At 31.7% G+C, this 22,002-nt stretch overlaps 5 protein-coding genes across 17 annotated transcripts; 3 read left to right on the top strand and 2 right to left on the bottom strand.

Annotated features, from left to right (window-relative positions):
* The first annotated feature begins 934 nt into the window (after window positions 1-934).
* LOC100643797 (phospholipase ABHD3) lies at window positions 935-9,381 on the top strand. The gene is made up of 7 exons (XM_003394641.4): window positions 935-1,248; window positions 5,125-5,294; window positions 5,675-5,885; window positions 6,660-6,772; window positions 6,973-7,210; window positions 7,314-7,479; window positions 7,599-9,381. Exons 1-7 carry the CDS (start codon window positions 1,015-1,017, stop codon window positions 7,775-7,777), a joined length of 1,311 nt encoding a protein of 436 aa, XP_003394689.1. The 5' UTR covers window positions 935-1,014; the 3' UTR covers window positions 7,778-9,381.
* A 136-nt stretch (window positions 9,382-9,517) lies between these two features.
* LOC100643685 (prolyl endopeptidase) lies at window positions 9,518-13,328 on the bottom strand. The gene is made up of 13 exons (XM_003394640.4): window positions 13,188-13,328; window positions 13,000-13,113; window positions 12,560-12,783; window positions 12,312-12,499; window positions 12,007-12,232; window positions 11,709-11,868; window positions 11,432-11,632; window positions 11,125-11,307; window positions 10,911-11,024; window positions 10,697-10,845; window positions 10,415-10,627; window positions 10,008-10,332; window positions 9,518-9,940 (listed from the first exon to the last, which is right to left on the bottom strand). Exons 1-13 carry the CDS (start codon window positions 13,314-13,316, stop codon window positions 9,875-9,877), a joined length of 2,292 nt encoding a protein of 763 aa, XP_003394688.1. The 5' UTR covers window positions 13,317-13,328; the 3' UTR covers window positions 9,518-9,874.
* Window positions 13,329-14,933: 1,605 nt separating this feature from the next.
* Window positions 14,934-15,207, top strand: LOC110119187. The gene has a single exon (XM_020862577.2). It carries the CDS (start codon window positions 14,934-14,936, stop codon window positions 15,084-15,086), a length of 153 nt encoding a protein of 50 aa, XP_020718236.1. The 3' UTR covers window positions 15,087-15,207.
* Window positions 15,208-15,226: 19 nt separating this feature from the next.
* Window positions 15,227-17,581, top strand: LOC100643441 (lipoyltransferase 1, mitochondrial). 2 transcript variants are annotated; one of them, XM_020862576.2, is made up of 4 exons: window positions 15,227-15,816; window positions 16,291-16,398; window positions 16,626-16,839; window positions 16,901-17,581. In XM_020862576.2, exons 1-4 carry the CDS (start codon window positions 15,301-15,303, stop codon window positions 17,248-17,250), a joined length of 1,188 nt encoding a protein of 395 aa, XP_020718235.1. In that variant the 5' UTR covers window positions 15,227-15,300; the 3' UTR covers window positions 17,251-17,581. The 2 variants fall into 2 exon arrangements, with proteins under 2 accessions (XP_020718235.1, XP_048270641.1); XM_048414684.1 differs by having other exon boundaries at window positions 15,227-15,828.
* Window positions 16,863-21,593, bottom strand: LOC100643565 (leucine-rich repeat-containing protein 19). Of its 12 annotated transcripts, XM_048414680.1 has the most exons (9): window positions 20,887-21,593; window positions 20,603-20,669; window positions 20,467-20,496; window positions 20,038-20,286; window positions 19,613-19,818; window positions 19,280-19,452; window positions 18,898-19,131; window positions 18,652-18,812; window positions 16,863-18,419 (listed from the first exon to the last, which is right to left on the bottom strand). In XM_048414680.1, the coding sequence occupies exons 4-9, from the start codon at window positions 20,055-20,057 to the stop codon at window positions 17,846-17,848; spliced, it is 1,368 nt and encodes a 455-aa protein (XP_048270637.1). In that variant the 5' UTR covers window positions 20,058-20,286; window positions 20,467-20,496; window positions 20,603-20,669; window positions 20,887-21,593; the 3' UTR covers window positions 16,863-17,845. The 12 variants fall into 12 exon arrangements, 11 of the variants coding, with proteins under 11 accessions (XP_048270637.1, XP_048270634.1, XP_048270633.1 ...); XM_048414677.1 differs by having other exon boundaries at window positions 20,584-21,593; XM_048414676.1 differs by having other exon boundaries at window positions 20,603-21,593.
* Between the last annotated feature and the right edge of the window lie 409 nt (window positions 21,594-22,002).

Raw genomic sequence — 22,002 nt, 5'->3', positions numbered from 1 at the left:
ACATTTGTATCAACATTATCTGCAGTCTTATCTAGACATTTGCATGCCGCGAATGCGTGTCGTATGAAAGAGAAATGTGGTATTTACAATTTCCAATACTATACTGAATAAATTAAAAAGTTCCTCCTATCACTACGGAAATAGTAAACTACATTTCTATTTGTCCATTCTAACTATTTTGCTTAAAATGTGTATTCCATTTTTTACATTAAGTATTAATATATAAAACTATTTCCGTATCCGTCTGAAATTGAAGCTTAAATAGGGGGACGATTTCGCCAAATTACAACCCTGTATAAAATAGGTGCGATTTATTGAAAATAAACGGTATGACACACATTAAGCGATATGTGGACGAACTCATGAACACTTATGTAAGCGAAATTTTGTCGGCTCGTAATCATGTCCGTTACGTGTATACGAAGCTCCACAATATAACCGAAATTGTAAAAACAGTACAAAAACATAACATAAACTCGATAATTTACTCGGACATAGATACATTAAAAAAGGTCTACACACAAATATGTAACAAACTAAAATAATATCACGATACCATGTATAAATAAGAAAACCAATGTTTTGTATACGTTAACAATACGATGTCACTAACACACGTATGTGAGTACTTCGTACATACGTAACTTGTACCTAACAATTTTACCTTCATCAAATACAGTTTAACATGTGCAAAATGATCGAAGCATAGTTGCGCTGACGGTTCTAATATAAAAGTTGAAATCATTGTACATATTACATAATTCTCGATTACATGTGTACTGTATACCTTGCACATGACTCTGGATGTGTATACGTATAGAATGACATAAGTGTTTGTCCATGAGTGTGAGAGCGGATCCACTGCTGTGCACGTGACTGAATCTCGAGTATACGTCTCTGTATAGTCGATGTATGACTAGCGGCACCGGTTGGTCGTCTAGTGAGATACATCTATATGTAGTTGGCTGTTCAATTATTCGAACGTCATGCGCGTAGTCAACCGAGTCCATCCTAATGCTTAGCAATCGGCTGTTCGCTATCGGCATTCGCCAAGCAAAGATTGTCAACGGTCTTGGTAATCATTGGAGTTCACGTCACGCCAGTGACAGCAACTGTCGCACGTCGCACATATCGATAAAGTGCACGATGTTGAATTTATTCGGACCACTTCTCGACATTCCGACGACCTACTACGGGGCGCTGCTGGGCGTTGGATTCTGCGCTTATTATCTTTTTGAAGTTGTTAAAGTGAGTAACTTGATAAATACAACTTCTGTTTCATTTTGTTACTATTTTTCCGGAAATTAATTATTAGTTACGAATCGCGCGAATAGAACAATGGAAAAAAATGAAGTATACCTTATTATGAATCATTAATAAATTGACCGATTGAGTACAGGCACTTAATATGATTTTATGACGGTAATACCAATGTACTTGTGGATTTTAAAGAAAAATGATGGGGATATAAAGTGATAATTTAAATATTATGAATGATATATTATTTATGTTTCTAGAGAAGATACTATATTTATAAATTAAACGTTTTTCTAAAAAAAAGAGGATAGATAACAGAAAATTTTAAAATAATAACTTTAATATAAACTTTTAATGTTATTAATATAAATCGTAAAAGAATAATACAGAAATTGGTATATGATTGAAAGTAAAATTGAATAATAGGTAAACAAATTCCCACGTATGAATATTTTGAAACTGAATCTAAATTTTCAATTGAATTATACACGACGGCGCGGCGGTTAGCATTTATCCGCAGACTTTTAACCTTCGTTAAATTCAATCAGCACCAAATTTAGTCCAGAGTCACGCGTCTATAGTGTCTGCCTTCATCCTATTAACGCCATTTATTGTAGAAAGATAAACTTCGCCAACACAACTTGAAACATTAAATTCATACTGAGGTTAATCGTAAGCGAACGTTATTTAGACTTTCACGGAGAAATAATTGCTACTCGGAGATGTGACTCATGATGAGGGAAAACTACAAAGTTGAATTATCAATGGCCGCATTGATAATTTTAAAGTACATTAACCTTAACCACACATAATCCATCCCTGAAAGTCTAATATCTCAAATATCATATATAAGCAACTTGTTTATAAATAACGATGAAAAATTCATATTATTTGATATGAATTACTTAAAAATTGCAATATACAATAGAAGATATTTCCTGTATATTTCATGTTAATTTAATATTCCGTGTCTAATAATTGATTGAACCATTAATTAATGGTACGAACTAAATAGATCTTTTGCAACGTTATTAAAGTTTCGTGATAATCGCATTTGATTAATCTATCGAGAAACTTCCAGTCAAAGAATTTTTTCTTATCAGTTTATTAATTTGTGTCGATATATTATCAGGACTTCCGCGATATGATTCGATTATGAATACTTCGAACTCTTACACACCCTTCATGGTTCGTACGAGCCACGAGGAGATGTACCATCTATTAATTCGACCTTAAAAACTCCGAGGCACTTGCACTGAACATATTGTATGCGCATTCGGTGTGCGCGCGCAACGCACGCAACACCGGAACAGGTAACATCGTATGTATTTGCTAAATAACAACTACTCGAATTAAAAATAATACAATACTAGGTAATCATAAACATCTCTGTATTCACGTGCTCAATTATTATCTACATACATAGATAAACATTAAATCTATTTTTGCGATTTATTGAAAGCAGAAAATATATATCTAGCAATGAGTTGCTAGCGTGATAAGAAACTAAAAATACAGAATACAAATCTGAATGTGGCAAGAAAGCAGACAAAAAAACAGTGAAATTTAAAAAATTATTCATCATGAAAAAAAATGTTCATCTATCGGGGAAAAAAATCGATGTGCAGAATATCTTCTCAGGACCGTATATTGGTTGATTTTACCTTTCTCTCCTTTTTTCATTCGATCTAAAGACGTGGAATATATAGTAATCTTAAAGTATTTACAGAACCTGGTGTAGAGATTATATTACACTTGCTGCAAACACATGCAAGGAGCATATGTGGTTTTTTTGCGGTTAAAGTGTAAATGGAAACGGACAATGTATTTCCATACATTAACATATAATTTTGTATCAATATAAACAGAACAATGGAAGAAATCTTACTTTTGTAAATTTAAGTTATCGTACTTCAATAACGAAAACATTTGTACCTTTCTATACGTACAGGATAGGTTATTCACTTAACTCAGGACCCGCGCTCGCGAGAACATTGAAGCGATCACAGTGTAACATATACGCTTCCTACTACAATCAAATGTCGTAAGCCATTTATTAGCTGTTATTAGAAGTATAATTAAGTGAGAACACAGAGTGGTTTGGTTGTCGCCGAAGGACTTTAAATTTGACGTCGCAATAAGAAGAGGACGATCGCTGAAAAAACGAGCCTGGCAAATTTTCAGTCAACGATTTCATGTTCAAGCGAACGCGGTTTTGTTTTCACATGTAGCTCAATTTTTTAATAACTGATATCTTGAATTTAGCTTGTCTGAAATGTAATTGCAATGCAATTTTTATTCAAAATCGCATTCAAATGCCACAATTGTTGTGAACTGCGTTCGAACTAGTCGGGAAACGACAGAAGTTATTTACGTTAGAACAATAAGAATACAAATCTATCTTTAAATCACAGATTTAATATCAGTATTCGACAGCTCATAGATGATTCACAACATTTGATTGGAGTAGTAAGTTTCATGTTACACTGTTGCCATTCTCAATGTACTCGCAAGCGCAGGTTCCGAGTTAAATGCATAACCCTGTACATGCAGCAAAACATAGAATTTAAATAACTTACATAAATGTACTATATACTATTTCAAGTACTATGTTATATATGTATATTAATCGATTTCTTTTTATGGAAATGAAAATTATGTTTATGGTTTACGTAACATCAACTCACCATGTATGTAACATCAAATCATCTGAGAACATATAAATATAAACAGTGTTTTCCAAAAACTGATATAAATTGTAGTATTTATCTATTTTATATCCACTATCACAGAAAGTTCATTGTGAACTTATCGATGATAATTAATCTACTTCTCTTTAAATTTTTTTTTATAAACCATTTACCTACAGTACAAGAAACGCTACTCGTGAAATAAACATTTTATTCGTTCATAAAAACTTATACATAATTACAGGAAACATCCGATAATCGTACAAACAGATCCTGTGCATAATTGCACAGTAGTCATCCCTACTACGAGCGGAGAAATAGGGGGGTGGGAGGGCGAGAAGTTCCTCTAACCCAGCCAGAGACTCGATGGTCCGCCGCAATCGAGTAATGTAATATGATCCAGCGTCAGATATTGTTGAGACAATGTATTTAGGTACTAATTCAAAAGTAAAACATTTTTATTTTTGACTTTTTTTTAATTGAACTTTTACTAATGTATTTAAGAAATTTTTCTGATGAAAATAAGACCAAACATGATATAATCTGAACTATATTTACTTACTGATATGTATTTAGTAGTCGTTTATTAAATAAGCAAATATACGCTAAATTATATTATGTCTGATGTCATTTTAATCAGAAAAATGTAACAAATGTGTTGGTAAAAGTTTCATCGACTACAAATCAAAAATAAAAATTTTTTGAGTTAAAGTTTGCAGCTTGTTGCGACCCTTTAATATTTGTCGAACGTTCTCGATTCTCAGTCCCTCTTTCTCTTTCACTCGCATTATCCATTTCTACATTCAGCAAATCTAAAATTTTAATTTCAAAAAATAGAATCGTTTCTCTATCTTCATAATTGCAACACTTGACTCCCCATTTTCGTACAGTTATCGAATGTTTCCTAAGTTTATATCTATGGAGAATTTGTAATTCGTTATTAAATTAATATATCGAAAAATATTTTCCCGTAATAGTACATAATAATTGAAAAGTGATTACAGCAGTCAAGCAACAAAAAGTTATCATGAATAAATATATTCTTTCAATTTCTTTGGTACTTATAAATTATCTTCAATCCCCTGCAGCTGCTCAGCTCTAATGTTCGTTGATCAGACCGCTCATTGCGACCAATAAGTTGATGAAAAAAATAGCAAGCCTTTTAAATGACTTTCAGACGCCTATGCTGGTATGTGCGAATGGACCATTCCGATCATTTCTAGAAGAGCACGTATCTCTAGTGAGGAGCAAGTTTTGGCCAACCCTATGGTGTTTCGAATCCAGGGCACAAACCATTATAGCAAGCCTTCTTAGATCGCGAATCTTGCCACCTATTCACTATAAAAGGTTGGTAAGTTTACGTCTAACGTTATTTCCATTTTTGTACAAAATAAATTCCCATATGAGAAGAGGAAAAAGTAGTGCAATAAAGAAAGCTTACAATTGAAAATAAAAAAAAATTATCTGACTGGTATTGAAATATTAAAATCAAAGATGTTAATTGTTAATCAAATTATTTTTGTATTAAATTGTTGATTCAAATACTGGAATTTTTATATCAGAATATTAATTATCCTAAGTAATGTATACTTTTTTCTTACGTCAGAAGAACTTATTGTAGCATGGTACAAGCAAAGATTAATGACCGCTCTTGTCTTGAAGTGCACGATTACAAGCTAATTACCAGACTCGTTTGCTTTCGATCTAATTAATCAATTGTCTCACAGAGAGATTCTGACCTTGTCGGATGGGGGTGAAGTGGCTCTGGATTGGGCGGAACAGGGATGTTCCGTTACTTCGCCCATCGTGATTATTTTGCCAGGACTCACCGGCGCAAGTCAAGCAGAATATATCAAGTGCCTTGTCTCGTCCGCAAAAAAAGTTGGCATACGATGCGTAATCTTCAACAACAGGGGGTTAGGAGGCGTAGAATTAAAGGTATAGGAACATATATAAATTTTATATAAAAAATATATATCGATCTTTCTATCATATTCCTTTATTAACTTGTCTGCTTCAGTAATTTATATTTAGTAATATTGTAAATTCGATCTATCGCAGGGAGACGCGGTCGCGAGAAAACGCGTCAACGGGAGTTGTAAATTCTCGTTACGATTGTAATAATCGACACTTATTTCGGTTAGGATAATAGGGGTGGTTGTTGTAGTATGACGCTGTGATTCACAGGGTTATAAAAATGTATATTTCCAACACTTTGTACAATCACACAAATTAGTAATTTCTAATAATTAAATAAAATTAAATTATATTAAAAAATTATATTATAATATATTATTATATTATTATATTATTATATTAATAATAATATATTATAATATAATATAATATTATAATATATATAAAATTATAATTATATTAAATAAAAAATAACTAATTAAATAAAATTAGTAGATGAGAGAATCCTTGTATATATTGACTTTGGTTGACTAGCTAGACACTTTGAGAGCCGTAGGAACTCTCAGACCTGTAGGCACTGTGAGAGCTATAGGGACTCTGAAGTTCGTTCTGATGTGATATATATAGAACTCAACTCTATCAAATTGATGAATGAATGAAAATGCATTGAGAACAAAGTCAATGGTATTTTATCTTATTGTTCTCGAGTTGTTTCAATCCTACACGTTCAGTCTACTTATTCTTCTTTCTTGGAAATTGGAATGGAAGTTTAATCGAATAATTGTACAATTTCAGACTCCACGAATGTATTGCGCTGCAAATAGTGACGATTTATCAGAGGTTATCGAATACGTGAGGAAGATTCATCCTCATGTGCCTTTGGGGGCGACAGGAATCTCGATGGGAGGGTAATGAGAAAATCTTTTCCTTATATGCAAGACAGTTGTATAAGTCTCGTATATATGTGTGTATGTATGTGTGTAAATTATTTGTTTGTTCATCGTGCTCATATCTATACATAGAAGGCACATAAGAGATGTAATTAATATATTATGACAGTATCAGTAGCGATATAATAATGTTTTTTGTTATGCATGTATTTTTTCAGATTAATTTTAGGTAATTATTTAGCACGACAAGGAGTAATGGCAAAAGGAAAACTAAAAGGGGGATTCTTGATATCCGTGCCATGGAACGTATTCGCTGCAACGAAAAGTACGGAAGAGAATTATTTTAATTTGATGTTAAATAAGTATTTGGCCAGTACACTTCGTAAGAATTTACGGCGTTTGCACTATTCTTCGGAAACCGGAATGTTCGACGTTGACATTGACACTATTCTTAAAGTAAGCTTGTCTACTAGAATTACTATAAAATATTTACTTTTAAAATTTATTTTAAATGAATGTTATTATTTTTAAAATATGTTTTCTTTCTTTATGTGATCAGAGTCAAACATTGAGAGAGTTTGATTCACATTTTACGGTGAAACAATTCGGTTACAAAAATGTAGAGGAATACTATTCCAATGCAACCATACATGACAAATTACATTTGATTGACGTGCCGTTATTGTGTCTCAGCGCTGCAGACGACCCATTTCAACCATTTCAAGGTAACTTATTATTTTAAGCCACCAAATGATTACATTAGTCGTGGTTATTTTGTATATTATTTATTTAAGATAATTTATTTATGATAGTAACCTTTTTTAATATCTTTCTTTTCGTTTAGCCATACCAGTAAAAGAAATATCAGAAACTAAAAATGTAGCTGTTGTTGTAACATCCCGCGGCGGTCACATTGGTTTCATGGAGGGTATGTGGCCAGTAAAAGAAGAACAATACATGGGTAAACTGTTTTCACAATTTTTCACCGCTCTGTTCACTACTGGTTTCGATTGTCAAATGTGATATGGAAATTAAATGAACTTACAAATTATATATCAAATGCATTCGAATCTAAACATTAATATTTGCGTTCAGGCATTGCGTTAAATCTATCACGTGCCATAATTAATCATATTCAGGGTATTGCACATGCGATGTAAATAGTACTAAGAACTATTGACTTTCCACCGCTTTTATACTAAAAAGATTTTCATGAACGATCTACGAAATATTAGTTAATAACATAATATATATAGATATAATTTTTTACAAGCACATAGAACAATGTATAAAAATAAAACGCACATATTCGTTTTTGCTAGTAATGTTATATTTATTTTTAATATACTAAGTTTAATATGAAATTTGTTATGCATATCTTATTTTCAAAATAAATAACACTTTAGTTTTATATATTTGCTTTGTATTCGGGCAAATTTGCTTCAAATTAAAGAATATAAACAATTTAAGTCGTTTGAAATAGTCTTGTAATGCATCATTCAATAATTTATTTCGTTCATTATAAATATTTCGCACAAGATTATAATAAATAAAAGTTCCTGAACAAATTAATCTGGAAAGTACAAACAAACATATTCGTTATATTAGTATTCTATTTCCAAGAGCTAATGTTGAAATTTGATTAAGTATAAGTATAAATTTGATTTGAGTCGTAAATTCCCGTTACAATTCTACGAATCGACGCCGCGAATAGATCGATCCCCTGATTTCCGTTAAGATAATAGGGGTGGTTGAAATGATATAACTCCGTAATTAAGAGTGTTATAAATTATGTATTTTCCAACAACTTCATAGAATCACACACTTTAGTAACGTCGCTGAGTATGAGAATTTCCTTCATTGGTACCGCCTTGATCTTGCTCAGATTTTGACTGACAATCTGATAGATGAAGGCCCTCGTGTTGTAATAGACGTAGCGATTGATCAGATCCGACTTTGAGTGAACTGACTCAACAGAATCAACCGAATGCCCCAATGACTAGACTTTGATTTCTTGACTTCCCCTGCTTGACTGCCCTTCCGCTCTTACATACTTACGGAGGAAAGCTCGGTATGGGGGTGTTTTTTGAACAAAGAAAATTGATTCGTTGTTCATACTTTTCGTTATGAAAGTGAGGACGAGGATCCCGTGATAATTACCAGCTTTCTCCGTAATTTGTAAGAACGTACAATAGACCTAAGAAATTTTTAGTACCAGAAAGTACCAGTTATAAACCGAAAATACTTGCAGAAATAACGGTTCCTGCAAGTTTATAAGACTCGGTTTATGGTGGGACCTTAGGTTTACTGAGGGCTTTCTATGAGTGCTTGGGTCTTGACGGTCAGACAATGAAGGACGTCGCGCGGACCTTTTCACGCGACGTAACAATATTAAAGACGTATAAATCGACATTTAAGGACTACATATTATAAATTGTGATACTATTATAGCAGTTAGAGACAAAAATATTGTTAATGTATGTTGTTAAATTTTATATATAGTTTCTGTTATACTTTATAAACAAATATTGTAAAAAAAATAAGATATCCTATATTATGTTTCCTAATTTTTTAATGTTAAATGTACGTAAAACATAAAAGTCCAATAATATATTTTATCAATAAAATCTTTTCTTGTTATTCAATATTTAATAAAAATAAAAAATCACATTATATATAATTTGATCAACATTATCACTTAATCCTAGAAGGTAGTAACGTGAATTAAAAAATGTATTTTGTTACATTAAATGGGAGAGATAGTAAATTACATAAATTTTTTATTTGATACAAAAAAGATTTTTACTATAAAATAATTTGCTAAAAAGTATTTTAGAATATTTCGAAATATTATTTTGTAATATGAACGATCATAACGTAAAAACACTTCCCATTGTATAGCATTAATGTTCTCGAATGTATTAAAATTAATTCTGTCCAATTAACTGTTAGGAACAAAGTTTTTCATTTCTTTTTCTCCGTACTAACATATTATATCCACATTAGTAACACAGCAATCAAAAAAGGATAAAATACAAAGGATTTGATCCATGGACAGAATTGTGTTAAAAGACCTGTACTTAGTATCAAATATAAGAATGTTAATATTCTTAATATATGTTACAATTTAAATTCTAAGTTCAATGATTTCACAATAAATGCTAAAATGTCTGTACTCTCTTCGATCTGAAATGAAAAATACAATGTTAATTATGTATGCATGACCAGTTAATTATTATATGTTAATACTAACCACTTTCATAGTTGGTTTTCCACCACCATGTCCGGCTTTAGTCTCTATTTTAATTAGTAAAGGATTCGTTTGTTGTGGTAATTTTCCCAACGTACACTGCAGAGTGGCGATAAGTTTTAGACTGTGTAATGGTACTACTCGATCATCGTGATCGGCAGTTAATAATAATGTTGCGGGATACTGTCCATTCTCTGGGATTCTCACATTATGCAACGGGGAATATTTTAAAAGATTTTCAAAATGTTTTGGATCATCCGAACTACCGTAATCAGATACCCAAGCAACACCAATGGTAAATTTATGGAAACGTAACATATCCATTACCCTGTACGATAAATGTAAAACATAAAATATAAGATAAAATAGAAGATAAACATTTTTTTAATAAAATTAGCATATCGACTTACCCAACTTGAGCAATTGCAGCACCAAACAGATCAGGTCTTTGATTTACGCATGCAGCAACTAATAAACCTCCATTACTGGCACCTAAAATACTTAGTTTCGAAGAAGTAGTATAACCTTTTTCGACCAAATATTCAGCAGCAGCTTGGAAATCATCAAATACATTTTGTTTGTTAAAAAATCGTCCCCCATTATGCCATTTTTCTCCATATTCACTAAAATACATAATAAAATATTATATATCAAACACACATTCGACTAACGTCGTTGCTTACTCAACTTACCCGCCACCACGAATATTTGCCACGGCAAGTACTCCATTTAAATGCTGAACAAACACCAGCTTTGTAACGCTAAACGTCGGTTGAATGCTAACATTAAAGCCTCCGTAGCCATATAATAAAGCCGGCATGGAACCATCCAAAACTGCATCCTAAATAAAAGATCCATTATTGTACTTCTTTTAGTATAAATTTAATGAATTTAAACAATACTTACATGTTTCATTACTATAAACATTGGAATCTTTGTACCATCTTTGCTTGTATAAAATATTTGACTAGTCTTGTACAAACTTGGATCAAAATTTTTTACTTTAATTTCGCGTAGTACCTATAAATACATTTATATATGTACACGTACAATTCTTTTTAACTTTCTTTGAAGTTACGTTCCTAGTAATATCACTATTATTTGTGAAGTTAATACTAACTTGTGGTTCTTCTTCATTTTTCAAATCAACTCTGTATATGATGCCAGGAACTAGAAATGATTTGAATTGATAAAATATTTCAGAATATTTTTTTTGCCCCGCAAAATTAACTATTGTACCAACATCAAGTGGAAATATTCTAAGTTTTTCACCACTTGTTAAACTGTGTAATTGTAAAATATTCTACAAAAAACAAACAAGATTAACGATATCATAACTCCATTTTTACTTTGTTTAATACTAAATTTTTTCATCATAATGTTATAATCTTTTGTATTTGTTTTGAGTAATATTAATTCATGATTACCTTAACATCTGCAATATAACAAGCTACAAATTTATCACCATCAACTGCACATGCCCAATCTAATACATTATCAGGATGTTCTGGTAAAAGATCAACCCACTTTTCTTGCTTATAATCCAATAAATCTATAGCTATTAACTTGTAATTCGGCGCGTTTTTATTTGTCCGAAATATCGCCTTGGTATCATCGTTTGTTACATACTAATTAGGAAAGAAAAAGTTAAGTAGTAAAAAAGATATTAAAAGTAAAAGAATTCATGCTACTAATATCACTAACTTCATAATCAGCTTCAAGTTTGTCAACTACTTGGGTTAATTGTAACTTTTCTGCTATTTTCTTCTCTGGTTTCAATTCAGTAAAGTAAACTAAATTATCTCTACAATCTTTCACAGGTGTAACGATTAACCATTTTCCACAATCAGAAACTTGTGCGCCTCTAAAGATAGAGAAACATATGCAACAAGTGTGTTAAGTAATATTTAATTAAATATGTTTGTATGGAACACATAGGATGCAATCGTCATATTTACAATTAATCAACTTTGTTAAAACACATACATAATGTATCACTCACATCCTCCATAAAGGTTCTTCAGGAAATTCAACTACAATGACATCTTCTGACTGAGGTGTACCAACAATATGATAGCATAGCTTTTGATCTCGATTACCTTCTGTTTCTGAACCATCAGTTTTACCTTTTTGATCTGGGTAACAACCATAAAAGATTCCGCGATTGTCGTGAGTCCATGTTATTGGAGAAAATTTTACTTTTTCCAAAATTTCTGGGTATTTTTCACCTGTATGTATTATTTAAGTATTGAGACAATAAGTCATGTAATTAAAAATTCTTTTTACAGATAAAAATGCAAATTGTACCAGTTTCTGTATTCATAAAGTGGATTGTACACCAGTCAGATCCGCTAATAGATAAACCATATGCATATATGCTACCATCTTCGCTAAATTTACTACTAGTAATTGCAATGGTACCATCTTCTGAGAAAGTATTTGGATCTAAGAATATTCTAGGTTCACTATCCAATGTATCTTGTACATACAGAACACTGGAAAAAGAAATATTCATGTGTAATAATCAAACATAGATTAATATTTACTATTATTACCTTTGGTTTTGTAAGCCAGTATTTTTATAAAAATAATACTTATTTCCATATCTAGCAGGACATGAATATTTTGGAAAATCCCATAATTGTTTTAATCGATCATGAATATCTTGACGTGCTTTGCATGAAGCTAAATATGGTATGGTAACAGAATTCTGAGCATCAACAAATGCTTTAGTCTTTTCAGAATCAGGATCTTCTAACCATCTATATGAATCTTGAACCTGGTAATAAGAATGATAAAGTCTCACACTTTATATTGTTTTTAATTTCTATTTTGAATAAAATTTATCATTATGTTTAACTAAAGAGTAGAAATATATTTCGTACTACTATTAGTTTATTAAGATAAACTGTTTCTATCATCAAAGAAATGTTATTTATGAACATATTTACGTATAAACTTCATTTAAAAAAATTATCTTTTTTCTTATTCTAACCTCGACACCATGATAATTATCGACAATGGTTTCATCGCGATACGCTTCAGGATATTGTAATTTCTCCATTATTTTATGATTTTCTATGTGTTTTCGTATCGTAGGGTCCAGCACCTAGATATTTTTCGAAATAATATAATTGAAATTTTGGCAGTATCGCTGACAATTGTGTTACTACAAAATCTTACTTTCACAGTCGAAAAAGCCGATGCGCAAATAAATTGTGGGCGCTTACTAAGCAAATTCTTGTAAATACCAGTTTGAATTTTACGTGAGCAAATTTTCGTCGATATATTTGCAATTAAGAACATAGCCATAATATGTATTTTTCTTACCTAACACATACTTTTTGTGAAATATAATACTCTAAAATGCTTTTTTGTAATATTACACATTAAGTGTATAAGTGTATACGTGATTAAGTGTATAAGTGATATATATATATATATATATATATATCGTTACTTTTATAAAATTGTTACTTTTCTGAATAAACTCTGATAAATGTTTTAAAAAGATTTATATTCTTTATATATGTATTATAAATAAAGAGTAATAAAATATTTGTTAAGTTAAAGCCATCACTACTGAAAAATTATACATTATTGAAATATAAATATTAAATATTTTTATTGTATCTTCAACAAATTCGATAATACATATAAGCTACTCGTTTAAATATAGCAAATTATAATTACGCATAAAGCGCTCATCGTATCTGCTTTTCTTAAAAAAGTACAAATCTTATCTTGTTCTTCACGAAATCGTATTTCACGTATGCGATTTCTACATGAAACGTTCCAGTCAAAATTAAATTATGATTAGCTTTCATTTTAACGAGCACGGTTAAAGACAATTCGTACAATATTAGATAAAAATATGACAGCTGATATAAAATACATTTGATAGAAAACTGACAAACTGCGATCAGTTGTGTGTATGGTAAGGGCCAATAAAGATAAAAAATTTGTATCGGAGTAATTAAAAATGTCATTTATCAGCATAGTTATAAATGCAATAGTAGTATGAACGCATGATACGGAATAGTAGGGGATATATTCTTATCAAATTGGCCTTAATTACTTCTTCCAATACCATACAGTATTACTTAGCTGTTACTAGGATATAAATACGAAGCACAGCATCGTACAATAAGGAAATGTTTATACAGGTAAAAAAAATAAGAGGTATATACATTTTTAATACTCTATTTTACATAAACTTTATTTTTATTTTATTCGTATTTGTTATTTAAAAATACTGAAAAAAATACATGTAATATAGATATTTTTACAAAATCTGATACTATTTTTCCAAATATAATGTAATTACCTATAACTTTTAAACGGAATAGCATAGTTTAAAATTTATAACAAATTAATTTTCCATTGTTAACATTTTTTTGTTTAATCTAATAACAGACAGTATTACAATAAATAAAATTCACACAGAATACAATTTTTTAGCAAATATATTTATATGAAAAAATTAGCGAGAATACGGAAGGATATGCATGGTACTATTTACGAGTCTGAAACTTCGTGGGAGAGAATCGATTACGAAGAACATATACATCTGTAACGCATCATGAGCAGGTCAGCTGTATTCCCTGTACTTTGTACTGTGAACGTTGATAACCTCTCACATGGAAATTTAAGACCTCCCACTTTCTTCAACTATAGTAGGAGTTTATATAACGTTAAAATCTCCCGCTAGAGTATTCACAGTGAAGCAGAGAGTGCATCAGTGAATTTTAGCTCCGACTCGTAGTTGCGTGCAATTTATTCTCAAGTATTGTAACATTACAAGAAGAAACAGCGATTCTATCTTGGACAGAATTTACGTATCGATAGAGAGGAAGAGGTCGCCCTAGTCACCGTATACCGTTCGTACGGATAATTTGAATACTTTCCAAACTGTCAGCACACGGAGGAATGCAAAAGGACTGCCGAGATTGTTTAGGTATCCGATACCGTATTAATTCCCTGGATCAAACGTGGAAGTGGTTGCATCAAACAATTGCACTTCACGATTACCTAATTTCTATAACAGCCATTCAATCTAACTTTTCGAGATTTTGTCAATAAGGGTGCTATCTACAGATAAAAATATTAAACATTGTCAAGGCTGATTTCGTTACAAAAACGGAAGTGTTAAAGGAAGTCTCGCGAATTTAGTAATTAAAGACTGATTTCACGTGCAACGTTTCCAAGGAGTAAAAAAAAGTAGACAGTGATCTCGCTTGTGTATGAAAAATAAATTCTACTTACACACGAATTCTACTTGCACAACAAAAGGAAAATGTCTCTGATAAACACATTTATGATCACTTTCAAACGGAAACTGCAATACAATAATTTGTATCACATGTGTAAATACTCAACAAGCTTTAATGAAAAGCAGAATGATGCTAATGATTCGATTACGAAGTCAGTATTCATATCGCAAGCCACAGATGTGTTCACCAATTTAGCGTTAGAACATTGGCTCTATAACAGCTATAATTTTACGAATCACCACGTATTACTCCTATGGCGTAACGATCCGTGTGTAGTAATAGGACGACATCAAAATCCATGGATTGAGCACAACACTCAACTGGCTGAAAAACGCGGTATAGTTCTGGTTCGACGTAACAGTGGTGGTGGTACTGTCTATCATGATCATGGTAATTTGAATTTGTCCTTCTTCACGCCACGGGAACGGTATAATCGAAGATACAATCTGGACATCATTACCAGAGCTTTATATCGAGAATGGGGTGTAGAAGCCGAGGTCAATAAACGCGAGGACATCGTTGTCGAAGAGAAGTACAAAGTATCCTTTCATGTAATGTATTAAAAATACCTACATATATATTTTTTTATTCAGGGTGTTCCAAAATTACATTTTCAATGACTACATTAGTCAGTGCTTAATTTGCTGGAATGAAGTTAATTGTAAAATAATTATAAAATAATAATAAATATATATAAAAAATATATAATAAATATATATAAAATAATTGTAAAATTATTGTAAAACTTTAAGGGGCATGGGTATATGTATGTGATGTTTTATATTGCAGAATTCTTAGTTGTATATTCTAAAATTTTAATAACGTGTAACGATTTATTTAAAAATTTATATTCATTTTATAAAAGTAGAATATTCTCGAGAAAAACACTAACAGACTTTTCTTTATTTTGTACGAAGTAACATTAAAAACCCAGTTGGAACAACCTACATAAGAGCAAAGCTTTGCGCTTTGCAAAAATTTACCTATATATGCTTAACTATTTTAAAACGCAGATATCTGGTACTGCAGCGAAATTAGGACGGCCTAATGCATATCATCACTGCACCCTATTGGTCAATGTAAACAAAACAGCTTTAAGCTTAGCACTCGAGAAGAAAAAGGTATATTATTTTCAATTATGTCACAAGATAGATATTATTTATAATCACTATTAAAAGATCTATTTCTAATTACTTTCTTCAGAACATAATATGACAGAATTTTTATACTTTCTTCAAATATAATTTTTCTAGTTGATGAATATAAAAGCAAAATTTAATTTTCTTATAATTTTAAATTTAAAAAGATATATTTATTTGATATTTTTATATGTTTATTTGTATTACAGGATGGTATAGAAACAAATGCTACTACATCCATACGATCTTCAATAAAAAATTTAATTGATATAAATTCTCATATCCGAATGGACAAACTCATTACTGCAATAGGCTGGGAATATCTTCGTACTAAAGCTCTTGTTCTTGAAGATGGTGGACAGGATCTCATTCAGCGTCAAAAAGGATTTCAATATATCAATCCTACTGAGGACTGGTTTCCAGGTATATAAATATTAAAAAAGGTATTATTTTCTGTCTAATAGTTTTTAATTAATATTTTCAGGATTGGACAAATTAATTAGCGAATTTCGTTCCTGGGAATGGAATTATGGTAAAACACCGAAATTCACGGTAACACGCGTTGTAGATGTACCTACTGAAGACAACAAAGTCCATCAATTTAATTTGGTGCTAGAAATACAGAACGGCATCATTGAGGAAATCAAGATGAAGCTGCCAGCTAATTTGGTATCAAAAGATTTTAGTCAAGACGTGAGCGTAATAACTAATCTACGTGGTACGAGATACGATCATGGAGTAATGGAAAATATAATAACCGCGATCGGTTGTAAGACTGTTACGCTAAGTACGAGTCAAAATGTAGATAAAAGTAATATGATTGCCACGCAATGATTAAACCCATCGAACAATAACAATGATTGTACTTAAATTGTCGTTGTGTTCAAAACGAGAACCGAATTATTGTACGATAACTCACATTATTAGCATAAGCCTGAACTGTATATAGTTTTACTTCTATAATTCTTCTTATATTGCAATATAAATGATAAAAAAATGCGCTTTTAGTGATGTAGCTACTGATTTTATATTTTTGCATTATATGCACGTGAAAGTCGTGTTTGTTCTTATTAACAAATATTGTTAACAAAGATATATATGTATATATACGTGTAGCCATTAATGATTAGTTATTGACAATAAATTTACTAAATTTTTCATCCAATTTTCTTTTTTTATAAATAATTTTACTATTAATCTAATTATTAGTTATTGGTCAATGTAATCGTTGATGTACGATGCATAACAACAAACATATATAAGAAATATTTTATGAAAAATCTGTAATGTAACAAAAATGAAGTTTCAATGCTGAATAAATAATGTAGTGATGTGCATTTTTACTTTTTCCTGTCATACGACAACAATAAGTTACCTTCTGAAGTTATGTATACATTTCTCCATATCCGGTACCATTGTTATTTAAATTCTATACCCTTGGTGGATAGAGGCTAGGTCGTAGCATAACATCGCGATATTGAGGTGGCGGGGTACTTGGACAAGATTCTATCAAGCTTCTATCGCTACTTATGAGTCCTTGTAAATATAAATCCAGCAAAGACAGTCGTTGAGAGGTTATTAATTCGTCGTTAAATTGTTCGTGATAACTGTATCTCCGGTTACACAAATACATCCTCGACAACCAAATATAAGAAATAAATAATCCACTTGAAATACCAAGTATAAAACCAAGAAGAAGAAACCAATATACTACAGGTTTATAATCGACAACATGCGTTTGGTTTATCATTTGTTCACATGTTGACAGATTTTTATCCTTCACTGTATTCGATACATTATATTCAGTTACCGATTTAGTTTCATCAAAAAGCATACTCGCATTTGCCAAATGATGATAACTACGTGATGTTGTAGGAAGATTAATCATTTTCTCGAATTTTTTTACGTTTATTTTCTTACCGCAAACTTCGTCGAATTCGATGTTCTTAGTATTGAGATATGTTTGTAACTCAAACATAATTTTATTGCAAGACCATGGATTTCTGGAAAGAATGAAAAAATGAAAATTCTGTTTATGTTTTTTGAATAATTCTGACATATCTACACAAGGTAAGATATGTCAATTATTCGAGATGTTGAGAAGTGAATATTATTTATAACAAATAAAATGTAATGAAGTTTTAAGAGTAAAAGTTAAATTCTTATTCGAAATAATTATGTTAATAAAATAATGTGATATACATATATTAATTTTATGTGCTTTGTTCATCGTACCCCTCCAATGATAATTTGTTCAAAACATGCAATGTTTGCACGACGATGGTACTCATCTGAATCATCAAATTATTTGAAAGATCGAGACGACGAACGTGCGTGAGTCCATTAAACGTGTCTGGAGGCAAATGACTAATCTGACATGAATCCAAATTTAGTTCCTGCATCGAAATTTACTTCATCTTATTAAAAATGAAATTTTTATCGAAAATAATAATTTTATCACAGATATACATATGTTAATACCATCAACGAAGAGGATCGTAATTTCGGTACATGCGAATTGAAATTATTTTTTGATAGTATTAAGATTCGTAGATTTCTGTTTCTTTCAAAGACTTCATCCGAAATATCATGGAGTCTATTTTTCGATAGATCCAAGATCGTTAAATACGTAAGGCCATCGAAAGCATTTAGGCCGATTTCACTGATTGCATTCTTAGAAAGATTAAGATACTTTAATCTCGTCATTCCAATATCCTAAAATAATGAACAATTTCTCACTTATTATGCGCACAAGTTCACAATATTTTAGTGAAATTATTATCATAATTTGCTTCAATAAAATTTATACTCAGTTGCATATAATTATAAACAAAGAAAAATGATTTTATAAATTCAAACGTACCGCTAACTCGAAGCTACTTAAAAGTGATATCACATTATCCGATAAGTCGAGTGCTTGCATGTTGTTCGGTGCACCTGTATGTATATTGTAAAGATGGCGGCCCACACAAGAAGCGCGCTCCAAACCATACCAAGTGTCACACACACAAAACGTCGAGCATTGTTGCGTCAAAACTGTCGTCCCGCGAGCGGAGAACATCGAAATAAGTGAAATGGTTAAATAAACGACGATACTATGGGTCATGGTAATAAAAGTAAATGATAGATTTCACAAAAGTTCGTTAAACTTATTCCGTAACTAATGATTTTTGAAGTAATAGTAGAGCAAATTCACTTCTGATAGAGATTATTGCGTTTTCCTGCGGCTCGTGATTGCCCCGCCAATGTAATCTTATCTTGCAACATGACTGGATGGATATCGTGGATAAATGTGTTAACGATTGAGATACGTCATCGTATCGTCTCAATTTTCTTTCCGTTCTCATTATTTTTTTTGACAGAAACAATGTGTTTTCCGCAATGAAAAACATATGAGGCAATCTGAAATAAAATGTAGCTGGATACAATTATTTATTACCCAATATTTTTCCTTACTACTGAAACATTTTCTTGCGACGTCATGTTGAGAACTATTAGAGCAAACGGAAATTTTATTCCTTAAACGAAGGGTTAAAGAAGAGTACGATGAAAAGTAAGATATTATTTATCAGACATTATTCATCATTTTATACTACATATTTTAATCTAACTGATACGTCCCTAGGCAGAAACAACGGCATATCATAAACGGATGGTAATCAGTAAAAGAAATATTCATATCATACGGTCCTTCAAATTTTGAGCTTGTTATAATTTCATTGTTAGGATTATATATCCTTGTTATAATTTTCTAACATTTTTTGTTATTAAAATGATAACTTCAATAAGTTTCTTCAAATTGATATCCCCACTGTAGCTAATTCAGTGATTAAAACGCAGATTTTATTGCCTACACCGTAGAATACTCTCCTGTGAAAACATATGGAATTCGTGCATGTATTTAAATAAGATATCAAGATTGAATAATTTTTTGCTTTAATAAGGATGTAAATTTGATGCATGTGTGTTTATTAATAGACATATCTGAGTATGAATAAAAAAATAATAACGATGAAACCAAGCAATGTCAAATAATAAGATTTATATTACCATGTTTTTAGAAAGATAAAATTCCTCAGTCTGAAACATAATTGAAAACACAATTAAAACGTGATTTAGTTTTTCTTATAGAGTTGCTTTCTCATGATCGATACAGTGAAAGCGTACTGTAATCTACTTGTTGTACCTCTTTATTTTCATTTACTGATTCTTGAAAACCGATAAAAACCTTCCGTAAAAATTCCGTGCGCCTTCTTTCATTCGAAATTCCCCGTGTGGAAAGCGTTTCCATGTGAACGCCAAAACGTGGATAGCGTTAAAGAGGTGCATTAATATAATACAAGGATGACTAAGTCTCCATTACATTGACAGCGAGAAATAACATTACAGCGCATATACATGGCGAACATAATCGCGCTCCTTTATGCGATGAAAAGAATGGCAGCCGATGACAATTAACATGTTACTCACTAGCCCTTGGCACCTCTTCGAAGTTAAACGAGGGGTAGCATTCAGTGAGCTAACAGTGTAGAGTTTATTGCGCAACATCCACGGAAATAAATCTAGGATAGGCTGCTGAGAACGCGTGGACCGCTGCCTTCTATTCGGCCTTACCATCCCTCCCCACTGCCCCTTGCATCTTCCGGCCATTTTCATTGCTCGTCCTCCATGCCGCCATGACAAGCATACGGTATGGCACTGCAGCTACCTCACCTTTACCGACCACGCCGCATTTATCGGCGTAATTACGTTTTTACCTGAAGTCAACTTTTCATCGATGTACCTACGACTCTATGCTGCTCAAAATCACTCGGAATGGACTAAAAATCACAGTTATCTATCGGTTTGCGAAAGCTACTACGAATTGGCCAACAAAATATATCGCTGCTCTCACAGACTATCCACTCCACTGTGTTTCGTCACTAGCGCCCTCAGCTGACACGAAGTACTAATTTGACACTGTTACGATTAAATATTGAATATATGACAATTTTGCATCACAAGGCAGGATATCGTATAAGAAACAGAGAAATAATTGTAAAATATTGAACTTTTTATCGAATTGAAATTACATGTTTTTAATTAGTTTCATATATTTGATAGGAAGAATGAATTTGTTCTTTAAATAAAAAATATAAGGTATACACTGTTTCCGGTGCAATGACAAGCTTTGTAAATAACTTTGTTGGTGATGTTCTCTGTGACACATTCCCTGACGCTCGACTGCCATGCGAAAGATATTTCACTCAATGTGTGTCGTCACCGACCTTCTCAGCTGACGTAAAATGGCCGCCTTCTACTGACAGCTGAACCATAAACATAGTTTTTCTCTGTTAAAACAATATTTATTGCAATGAAACGCATAACTCCCCTTTTCCTGCAGGCATTGCTTTACCAAAAAGTAAGAATCTTGAGGAAATTTAAGGTATTTCATTAAAAAGATGTTACAGTATGGTATACGAGCGGCAGTAGGAGTATCTTACGAAGAGAGGCTTCTTTGACGCGGGCTTTTGTACCTATCGGCAGACTGATCACTCGCTCCGATTTCGTCACAGGCGTTCTCAGCTGATGACAAAATGACTGCTT

Source organism: Bombus terrestris, chromosome 3 (genome assembly GCF_910591885.1).
Source record: "Bombus terrestris chromosome 3, iyBomTerr1.2, whole genome shotgun sequence".
NCBI classification, from domain to species: Eukaryota; Metazoa; Arthropoda; class Insecta; order Hymenoptera; family Apidae; genus Bombus; species Bombus terrestris.
This window is presented reverse-complemented; position numbering and strand designations above follow the sequence as displayed.